Source organism: Trichogramma pretiosum, unplaced genomic scaffold, assembly GCF_000599845.2.
Source record: "Trichogramma pretiosum strain Unisexual culture from Peru unplaced genomic scaffold, Tpre_2.0 scaffold106, whole genome shotgun sequence".
Lineage (NCBI taxonomy): Eukaryota > Metazoa > Arthropoda > Insecta > Hymenoptera > Trichogrammatidae > Trichogramma > Trichogramma pretiosum.
Window position 1 is genome coordinate 158,184 of NW_019641619.1, and position 11,552 is coordinate 169,735.

General features: G+C 40.6%; 2 protein-coding genes across 3 annotated transcripts in view; one reads left to right on the forward strand and one right to left on the reverse strand.

Annotated features, from left to right (window-relative positions):
• LOC106657189 (ras guanine nucleotide exchange factor P-like) overlaps window positions 1-11,552 on the forward strand; it is a 42,244-nt gene that overhangs the window by 1,345 nt on the left and 29,347 nt on the right. The gene's annotated exons all lie outside the window — the stretch shown is intronic.
• The window catches only part of LOC106657188 (zinc finger and BTB domain-containing protein 41-like), a 9,471-nt gene continuing 4,410 nt past the window's right edge, over window positions 6,492-11,552 (reverse strand). The window contains exons 1-2 of one of the 2 annotated variants that reach the window (XM_023458795.1): window positions 7,923-8,011; window positions 6,492-7,846 (exon numbers count right to left, since the gene is read on the reverse strand). In XM_023458795.1, coding sequence (XP_023314563.1) covers window positions 6,685-7,846; window positions 7,923-7,957 — 1,197 coding nt within the window. In that variant the 5' untranslated portion in view covers window positions 7,958-8,011 and the 3' untranslated portion in view covers window positions 6,492-6,684. Of the gene's footprint in view, window positions 7,847-7,922; window positions 8,012-11,552 lie in introns of those variants that run through there. The other variant, XM_023458794.1, reaches the window with a different exon arrangement.

An 11,552-nucleotide genomic window follows, 5' to 3' on the forward strand; every position in this document is an offset into this window, starting at 1 on the left:
CACTTACTTAACGCCAATTATTCGCACAGTATATACTGTACAACGTGTCTGTCCAGTGCGTCTCGTAAAACGAGATCGGGGGCCTTCACCCACACATGCACACGCATACTCTCAAACACACGCAACGTTAAATCGAGCCTCGCTAACTCGTACCAAATGCCGCGCAATTAACGATTTCATTGTTTATACGCGTACGTAATCGAGAAGCAGCAAGTGCGTTGACGCGGCACAACACATGTGCTGCAGTCGGAGCTTGCTGGGGAAAAGGTCGCACGCACGCGCCTGCGAGCTCGATGCGCAGCTACTGGAATGCACCGAGAGGTGAATTTTACGAAGTAAAAGAAAAAGAGGAGCCTCGAGTGATTCCGTACTAAAAAAGAAAAGAAAAATACACCGGTATTTACACGCGCGATGAAGGATTAGTTTCTTCGCGGAGGAGGTTTGAATTTTTGAAACGACGCGTCAACGCTTGCGTACACATGCGTGTACCCTGTGTGCGGCATGTGTCTAGGTTATTACGCTGAATCGACGCCCTCAATTGCCACGATGCGTATTAGAAACATGCGATTGTATATAATAAAAGTACGCGGCAGATGTTTTTCTTGGCGATCTGAACGACAACTACGACGAAGACGACGACAAAAGTCTTTGTGTCGCCTCTTCGTGCCCTATAGCGTTATAGGGATTACACGATCTCGTCCTTAATTTTTTCCAAAAATCGCCGCGGAGCGACGTTGACGACAGAGTTTTATCGTTCCAGGGAAAAGAGCGACAATGCAATAATCGTAAAATATTCGCAATTACGTCGTCCACGTCAAAAAAAAAGGAAAAAAAGATTTTGCTATTATTACGTACGTCACGAAAAATACAATTAAACGTCTACGGGGAGAGCGGATGATGCCCCCTTTTATTTCGCGCAGCGCATTTGACGGATCGCATCCGTCTTTCATTTTTAGACTTCTCTCGATTTATACATATTGTATGTACGCGTGTGGCAAAAAACAGCGATTCCCACGCGGCGCGAAAGTCGCGAGTGTAAGTAAGCGCGCCCCGTGATCGACGAGAGCCCTGTATGTAAGCGGCACAAGGCGGAAAGCAAAGCAAATTGAGGCCCGAGGACACACGTACACATGCACGTGCACTGAGAGACGATTCCTTTTATATTTATCGTAGTATACTTGTGGTTCAAGCGCGAGGCATCGAGATATGACCTGCCCTCAAAGGCTAAAATCGTTTCTGCTTCGGCGTCATTAACCGATCGCCCATTGGTATAGCTGTTGTTGTTTCACGGACGTACATTATTTTAATTTCTCGCAATATGCATATATAGGTAGAATTGAAAATTTTTCTTGACGATACGAGAGAGAGAGAGAGAGAACAAAAAAAAGTAAAATTAATCGCGCGTGGGCGAGGGTACAGAGAGAGAGATCTTCTAAAAACCTGTTTCTCGTAATCGTTAGATATGGGTGAAAATATATGATACGCATGCATAATACGATCGCAAATTGTTTTGTCAGTGGATAAATTGACCAACATTATGGCTGTGATATTGTGTGCAGCGGCAGTAGCAGCAGCAGCAGCAGCTGACAACACTGAATTACGAAAAACGATAATTTCTTCTTATATACACCTTTCTCTCTCTGTCTCACGAGCAGAAATGCGAATTGCCTAGGCGCAGTTGTAATTGTATTCATTAATCTGTCAAACGTTGAACGTTTTCTCCACAGCTCGAATTAAAGAAGAAAAAACATTTTTCATTAAATTAGTACTCTCATTGCTCGGCTCGATTTATATTTATGATTTATATAAATAGGCACGTAGCAGCGCGGCTATATTTTAAAATGCTAATTTTCAAAGAGAAAAAAAAGCAGCAGTTAGTAGTTAAGGAAAATTACATAAACTACTCTAACGCCGCGAGAGATAAAATAAAAAAGCAAGTAGGATGTCAGTCGCTTGGCTCTTGAGCAATGTCCTATATATTTGCTCGAGACAAAAAAAAACGATATATTTCACTTAGCCAATGGATTTTTTTTTATTTTGCACACTTTGAAAGTGTGTACATCGGAAAATTCGATAGCACTGTTGACACTCGATAAAGAGTTTTTGTCCCTTGGCTGGCGTACACTCGTCACTCTGCAATTATCGGCGCGCATTTATAGATTATCGGCCCGATATCGTTACACGTACGTTTGTATTCGCACGACTCGCACAATTTTCACGTACACACACGAGCGTTTACCTTTGGCACTCCAGCAGAGAGCGACGATACGGTCGAAAAATGGAAGGTCTCTGACATCCAGTCGACGAGACAGCATATTAACATTATATTGTCAGAGGACAAACGTCGTCGTCGTCGTCGTCGTCGTCGCACGCGTTATTTTATGGTATGAGGTTCGAAAACCGCACATGCGACACTACCACGTGCGACAAAAAAAGGCCATAAAACAAAGGCAAATAAATAAGTTTGCCTTTAAGTCTCTCTCTCTCTCTCTCTCGGCCACGCAGTCGAGCTTCGAGCCTCGTGTATATATTATTATAAACTTCGCGCGCGCGCGACTTTATCGTGCAGCTCGCAGCTCTTGGCTCGACGCGCTCTTAATTTTTTCTCTGTCTCTTTAGCTCGCGACGTGCTGCGTGTGTAATATCGCATACATGCGGTAAAGGAAAGCAGTCTTGGTCGCCAATGAGTTGTTTTTTTTTTTTGTGCACGCTTATGTGTACACCGAGTAAAGTTCGAGTGGATCCGCACCACACACGCACACGCACACACAGTGGTCATCGGTTTTTATTTGTTCGTCTCTCTTTTGGCTCTTATGCACGCGCGCTATGTTTAAATTCACGACGTGCTGAGCTGCGATTCTTTCTTAACGCGCGCCTCGTGGGGACAAAATGCAAAAATTGCACAAGGCATACTTATGCTGTACATGTGTCAAGAGAGGAACAGACAGAAAAAGAGCAAATGCCACGAGGAATATTCAATAGCCGCGCACGGTAAAACGTTGACGTGCAGTGTAAGTCGCGCATTAACTTTCCTCGTGGCAATATTCGCGCGATGTATGTAAGGTCCATTAGGAATTATCGTTGGAGAGAGAGCTTTAATTGCGGCCGAGCTTTTTTTCTTACATATACACGATATCCCGTTTTAAGCTTTCTATAATACAGCATTGGGCACACCTGCAGCGATCGATCTTCGGGCGCGATTTTTTATACCTACCTGCGATATCTCCCTCGAGCGCTTGGAAACTTGTCCGAAGTCACTCGTGGTCGTCGTCGTAGTCTCTTGCTCATGTATATTTCATATACATAATATATGGCCGATTCTCTGTGAAATCGAATGGCCAAAAAAATTTTTTTTCTGCAAATATGAAAAACTTGCTGTTCCCGATGTCAGAAATGTCCCCAAATTTTATTAGAATTTTTGGGACCATCTATCACTCTTTTTCAGGGGCCCGAAGTTGGCCATTTTAGGGTTTTTTTGAAATTCATGAAAAATCACAAATATTAAAATAATTCCTGGATTAAAGTAGAATGATTCAAAAGTAAAAGTGCCCAGCAACTTTTTTGTTGGAAATTGTCCAAATTTTCAGAAAAAAAATATGCCAAAGTGATTGGAACAATCTAGGTAAATGTAAAGCAAAAAAACTGCAAAAAAAACATAAAACAAGAAATCTACTCGAGTTCGAACCGGACTTTCATTTCCTAAACTATGTAAAAAGCTTCCCAAAGATGTCAACTACTGCCTGATAAAGTTTTGTAATGGGTCTTAAAGTTTAACTCAATGTAGACAACAATGTGTGGTGAAAAACGTGCAAAAAAGGTCAAAAATGGGCCTAAAATGCCTAAAATCACCAAAAACAGCCATTTTCAGTCCTTTTTTGCACGTTTTTCGCCATACATTATTGTCTACATTGAGTTAAACTTTAAGACCCATTACAAAACTTTATCAGGCATTAGTTGACATCTTTGGGAAGCTTTTTACATAGTTTAGGAAATGAAAGTCCGGTTCGAACTCGAGTAGATTTCTTGTTTTGTGTTTTTTTTTTATGTTTTCCCACTAGTAGATATTTAGGTGGCTCCAATCACTTTGGCATATTTTTTTTCTGAAAATTTGGACAATTTCCAACAAGAAAGTTGCTGGGCACTTTTACTTTTGAATCATTCTACCCTGATCCAGGAATTATTTGAATATTTGTGATTTTTCATGAATTTCAAAAAAACCCTAAAATGGCCAACTTCGGGCCCCTGAAAAAGAGTGATAGATGGTCCCAAAAATTCTAATAAAATTTGGGGACATTTCTGACATCGGGAACAGCAAGTTTTTCATATTTGCAGAAAAAAAATTTTTTTGGCCATTCGATTTCACAGAGAATCGGCCATATATAAGCGCATACGAAGCTCGCGAGTACGCGTGCCACGGTTACAAATACAGGCGCTCCGAGTTTTAACGGAACGAGGCGCGACGTTAACTTCCTAGTTGGCGATTTTTTGCCCCCGCGAGTAGCCACTTCATAAATATAAGCTTACTAGTACTGATAGCAGGCAGCAAAAGAGATTGATGATCCCGAGAGAGCAGAGAGAAAGAGAAATGGTACGCGCGAGTATCGGTTACGCAACCGAGCGCGCGTACCGATATCCTTTGCAAAAAATAAAAATGAAAAAAAATAAAGAGACACATTTCTCCGTTGCACATGGTATATAATATAATACCGATACGATATTATATAGAATTTATCACGTGAACCGGACATTTAGCAATGCGCGCACACATCCAATTGTCGCGGCGCAGCGCAGAGGTATACAGACGGTTATACTATCTATCTATATATAAATAAAACATACACACAGACGCGGACAATTGAGCGGTTGTTGTGCACTGCGGTGCAGGCCGATGATCGCGTGACGAGGGACCTTCGTTGGCTATATAAATTATTATACATGGACGATATGCACGTACACGACAGACTCTCTTCTCGGAATCGAGTGAATTGGCTAATAAAATTGGAATCTCGTTACAAATTGATCGGCTGCGCGCACAGTGCACGTGAAGAGATCGTATATGAAGCTCGCCACTGTACGCAGAATGCAGTATAGTGTCAGTGGGCAGATTTAGAGATGCGGATTACGGTTTAACTTTTTTTCTATTATATACAAGGTACAAGAAAATTGAAACTTTAGATATATATTTTTCAATTGAGTTTATTGCAGTTCAATTGGACTTTTATCTTCGGTGTCGTTTTCTTAAAGTTTCACGTCTAACAGCTGTTCTTGCACGAACGCACATTGAGCTTCACGAGCTTCTTGATTCCGTCGACAGATGGAACATTGCAAACTCGCAAGTGATAAAACGTATCTCCGATTAGTATATAATGGATACGGTAAATTCATTATATCTACAATACCATATTTCAAATGTGCTCCGATGCGTATTGTATAACTTCAGGAATGTACCGCACACATTATTATAACGTTGGCATTATCGAAGTGAGCTGCCAAATGTATGCAGCGGTCGGAGCCACGTACCCAGGTACTTTTCAATCCTCTTCAAGCTGTCCGCAAGCGGAATCTCCGGTGAGGCAGGGGGCGAGGAGATAGGAGGTGACATGGGTAAATGATAATACTTGTGTTTTGATTATGATGCTCTGTTTATTTTCTCGGCTCGGCGTGCACACACATACAAAGTGTACAAGTCAAACCAGTCGCTGTAGGAAAAATTATTCCCGTGCTCGCGCGTGCAACTTATAAGAGCACAAAATCTTTTTCTTAAATCAGCGATAGGCACGCCGGAACTCCATACAAGTATAAAGAAAAAGCCTGCACCGCACCGCCTCGAGCTCGTATGAATGTCATCGTGTACAAGCTACACTTTCATCTCTACTGCAAAGCGGAATTACATTGGCGAGTGTGTGCAGTACGTAGCCGGTGAAAAATTGGTAAAGTTTGAACAGTAGCCACAAACTCGTGCCTGAAGTCGAAACAGCTCTCGTATGTTTATACCGAGACGCAATGTACCTACGCTACACGAGATACTGCATGGGTGCCATGCGTGTGTTATATCACTGCTTATGGGAGCGTAACGCAATTTGCAACGACGTCCCTACATTAAAGCTCGTGACGATGCGTTGGCGTTAATAAGGTGCTGAGGCGTAGGTGTTAAAAGTCGATTCGAACGAGCGACTGCAGCTGCGTGCGACATCGGACCCAGAACAAAATATATCGTAAATATTATTAACGATAACGATTAGCTGTAAATTAAACGTGATTTTCAATTATATTAAGGAACGCTTTTCGTGGATGTACGATAATCGAGTATATAACGATATCTCGATAATACCTAATTGATCGATCGATCGCCTCGACAGATATAGGCCGCGCATCGTCGCTTTTATCTGTGACAATGATTGCCGATCGGTATAATTGCCTTTGATTCGACACTTTCGGAGAAACGTTATTGAACTCGCCATCGATGCTATTATTTGATATACACGGTACGGTTATTTTTCAATACATTATTTATTTTTAGCTTGGATGCTAGTTTCATTTTTTTGTATAATACAGCGAGATAACGTGACATAGTATAAGTCAATCATGACATAATGAATGAAAATATTTAAACTACATTGTTTACAAATAAATCGAATGACAAATAAAGATTTTTAATAAAATTGATCCTAGAATTTTATACATTTATTCGGACGTAATGCGCGAGCGATGCCCCATGTCGATGTGAGCTCTGAGGCTCTTTTTTTGTCCGAAAGTCTTTTCGCACGTCTCGCATTTATGTGTGATACCATTATGCGACGCTTTCACATGTCTCCGGAGAGCAGATTGATGCCGATATATTTTTTCACAAAAATCACATTTACGAGTGACACCATTATGTACTGCATTGATGTGATTTTTGAAATCATCTTTTCTGCGGAATTTCTTTTCACATTCATTGCATTGATGGGTAATGCCACGGTGCACCGAGTCGACATGGATTTGGAGATAATTCTTGTGTGTGAATTTTTTCTCGCACATGGTGCAAGCGAAAGTGATGCCTCCATGAATCGACTCGATATGGACTCTGAGATCAGACTTGAATATAAATTTTTTTTCGCATATATCACATGTGGGTTTGATACCATTATGCACTGCGTTAATGTGCACTTGAAGATAATATTTTTGTGTGAATGACTTTTCACACGTGTGACATGTATGAGTCATTTTATTATGTACCGAATCAATGTGGCGTTTGAGATTACCATGTTGTGAAAATATCTTGTCACATAAATTACATGCATGGGTGACACGCTTGTGCACCGCCTCGATGTGGGTTTTGAGATTATCCTTTCGTGTGTATGTCTTTTCACATAATTCACATGCATAAGTAATTTTGTGATGCACCGAGACAATGTGGCGTTTGAGACTTTTCTCATTTACAAATGATTTTCTACACGTGTCACACTTGTGGGAGTTACCAGTAAACAGAGATTGTTTTACAGCATTTCTTTTTGGATTTCGTTCGCTGAGTTCGCAGTCAAAATTTATTGCTTCGTCCTCCAAAATTTCTTTCTTTACTACCTCTACAGTTTCTACTTTAATTTTGTTTAAAGTTTCACGATCATTGATATAGTTCATATCTTGCCAGTAATTTTGAGAGTAATCCTCGACTTTTGTAACTGCTAGTAAATCCACCTTGAGCTTCTCGTCTTTACATTCGAACTCGATTCGAACGTCGTCGAGTTCATGTCCATGATGTTCTCGTAGAAACTTGAAGTTTTGAATCTTTACAACTGACGATGTCTGGTCGATTACTTGATGATCGTTTTCATGAGAGGACTCATCACAAGGTTCTTCTTTGATTCTGAAATAATCCAATGAAATTTAGTATCATGAGATATAGTATTGTCATGCTTTTATTTTATTAAATCAAAATTTACCTGATGGTACAGTTGAATGTATCACTCGATTCCATGTCGCTCACTCAGAATTTCGTTCGTGACTAATCGTACTTTCATAATATCACACATCAAACCAACGAACACAAAATTTCATAATATTTACTCATCATGATATGGAAATGTTAACCCATGTAAACCAAGCGACATCAAGTCAGAATAATAATGTAATTTCTACTAATGATATTTTAAACAATGAAATTGAAAATATTAAATAATAATTCTACGGCTCTCGAAATGTCCTATTATAGAGCTAGTGAAATGAAGTTCCGTATCGAAAATCCATTTAAGTAATTCTACATTTTTTTCTCATTTTTACTCTCGTTCGCGAGTAACAATGACCTTTTCATTATTATAAACCGATCGGTTATTTAAACAACGTACATAGTTCAATTACGTAAAGATTTGCAAAAATGTAAAATAAAAATCGACAGATTTTCCTCCATATAGGTATGTTAAAAACCCAGAAAGTCAAGAGTACCACACATTAATATAACGTTGGCACGTGTCAACACCTCGGCGATCTTAAGAAATATCAAGCCACTGCGAACCAAAAAAAAAATCAGACCCACAAATCGAACGACAGCTTTTTTACGAAAAAAAGCTCGCATATACGACAAAGTACGTATCACATTACCCTAACCGAGCTTGAATATGACGATTTTCATACGTTTCCGGCTTGATTCGCGCACACGCAGGCACATATGCGAATCGTGTCTCTCTCTCTCTCTCTCTCGCTCATTCCGTACTGCCCACGCGCCGCTCCACAGTCGCGATTGTACAACTCTCTGGGTGGAGGTTCGTCGACCCTTTTATTACACACACACATGTATGTATGTGTACCATCGGCCTCCGAGCTCTCTCGCGAGCGAGCACAGCTCGAAAATTATATACCTTCGAGAGATGTGTTTAATGTACACAGATATACACAGTCGATGGGTAGGATTTTAATGCGTGCGCTGTGTGCGTCTCTCTCTTTCTCTCTCTTAATACGCACGTGAGCGAGCTTCATTATTATTTTTTTTCTTTCTGTTTCCTTTTTATACTCGTCCACTGACATTTTTAGGTCGACCTGTTGCTCGTCGCGATGTGATCTCGGTCAAATTCATCGGGCACGCACGCATCGTCCAGTTCAGCTCGGCTCTCGCATGCAAAGTAGGCGAATATATATATACCGAGAAACAGTTTTGCCACATTTGCATCGTTATTATACAGATAAAACCTCGAGCGAGTTGACCTGTACGAGCAATTATTATTATACAGACACACATTTATAATACACCAGTTTTAAATTTGTCCCCCTTTTCGAGAGAGAGAGAGAGCTCGAGATTCTTTCTCTTTGCAAAGTGATCGCAGTGCGCACCTCGCCTTCACGGGGTCGCGCTCGCGCGCTGCACTTCACACCCACGCTTATATAAGCTTTTTTTGTCGTCGTCGCCTGACTGAGCACGTGCACCGCTGCTGCCGAGGCTATATATAGACTCGTGGATGGTTCCTTCGTTTTATAACCTTGACCTTGAGCCTGGCACAACTACTGCAGAGAAAGAGCCATGAGTCGAGAAAGAGACTGTATTATATCCCTTTGGCTTGCAGTAAGAGCTTTGGGATCTCTGTATTATTAAGTCCCTGCGCGCGAGAGAGAGAGAGGCTATATAATGCGGATCGAGGTAGAGAGAGCGAGAAAGAGAGGAATGCACCGTCTTTTGAATGAAAATAAGAAGAAGAGGCTGCAGAAGAGGAGGGAAGAAAAAAAATAAGTAAGAGATGCAGATGAAGCTATGCTGCTGTATTACTGCTGTTGCTACTAAGAGAGAGAGAGAGACCCCGCGGGAGCCTAATGGCGCCGTAAGTTACGAGAGACGAGACGGCCTCCTGCGCTTACGCAGCAGCTCTCTTGGCTCTCCTTAGATACATTATATATGTGTGCGTATATATGGTACGTGCACTGCATCACGCTTAGCATGTTATGAGCTGCGCATCGCGTCAGCGGCTACCGTAATTCCGACCGATGGATTTTTCATATATACGCGGCAATAGGTTTATGATTAGACCCTCGGCGGGGCGAGCTTTTTTCTTTTTTTTCGTCGAGACTGTACGATACTTGATCGGAGAAGTCCGGAGGGGACTCGAGCGTTCGATCCTCGTTAAATCTGTAATAAATCGACCCCGTAGAAGATGCTCGAAGCTTGATTACTAAGTCTAATATTTCTTCTACATTAGTTTTAGTTTTTTAGTTTTACAATTTGCTTATAAAAATGGGCTATTATCTTGAACACCAGAGCAGTGCTTTGAGTTAATCAATTCTTTGGACCTTGCCACTTGCGGATTTGCAAATCAAGGGTACTCGCCATCTAGTGGTGGAGTTTGGCGTTAATTATGCATAGATTTGGTGCTAATTTCTTCTTTTACGTTTTATAATATGTCTTTATTGTGTAAGCAGATGCAAATGCGTGCGCATCACGACTTTTAAATTTGCACATGTTTTTGAAGTAGTTCAGGCGCCCATATTATCACTAGCCTTATATAATAACTAATTGGTTTAGCCATGTAGCGGCTATTAAAGCTAATAACTAATAATAATATAAATCGAATGAAAAAATTTACAAATTAAAAATTATACAGAATGTTTGATCTTAATACTAATAACTTAATCGAAAACAACGACTTAATCTAATAGTCCAGTGCACTTAGCTGAAAAAAGGCCGATTTGGACAAAAAATAATAGTAGCAAACGACCTATACCATGTTGTAGGGGGAGTCTCAGGGAGTATGTAGACAAAATCTGTCTCCATATGGAGGTGAACTTTTTTAGTTATTAACAAAAAACCGAGAAAAATTTGCCCTGTTTTTGGTTTTTTGAAAATAACTCGAAAACGAAAAAAGCTACGCTATTGGCCCCATGAGATGAAATTTAGAGAATTTAATCCCCTTTAAAACCCATTTTGTTACGACCCGATCGGATAAATAGTTTCCGAGAAAATTGAGGAAATGTGTGGAAAAACGTGGTTTTTTGCAAAATCTTCAAAAATTCATATCTCCGTTAGTTTTTGGAATTAAGGGACGAAATTTTGCACAAAAGTAGCTCTTATTATGTAGAATAACTGTGCAAAATTTCAACCAGATCGGACAAAAAGTTTTGGAGATATTAATTTTACAAGATGGAAAGCGGCGATTTTGGTTTTTTGTTGATAGGCCGATTTGAGGTATAAAAAATTAACTTTTGGAACTTTTTATTACGGATTTGGAAACTAGAATAAATTTCCGACAAAATGTATATCTCAGTTCTCCCATTAGTTATGTAAAAGTATTAAAAAAATGCACGCAAACATTGCGCGTTTCGGCAAAAATTCGCGTCGTCGCGCTGCCGGGAGCGGTGGTGGGGAGTCGAGGCAGCGGAGGAGAAGTGCCGCGCGACGGGTGTGTTGCCGGCTGCTATGGCGCCTTCTCGCTCGCGCTAACTCTCCTCGACTCCCCACCACCACTCCCGGCAGCGAGACGATGCGAATTTTTGCTGAAATGCGCAATGTTTGCGTGCATTTTATTAATACTTTTGCATAATTAATGGAAAAACGAAAATTTACATTTTGTAAAAAATTATTCTAGTTTCCGAAT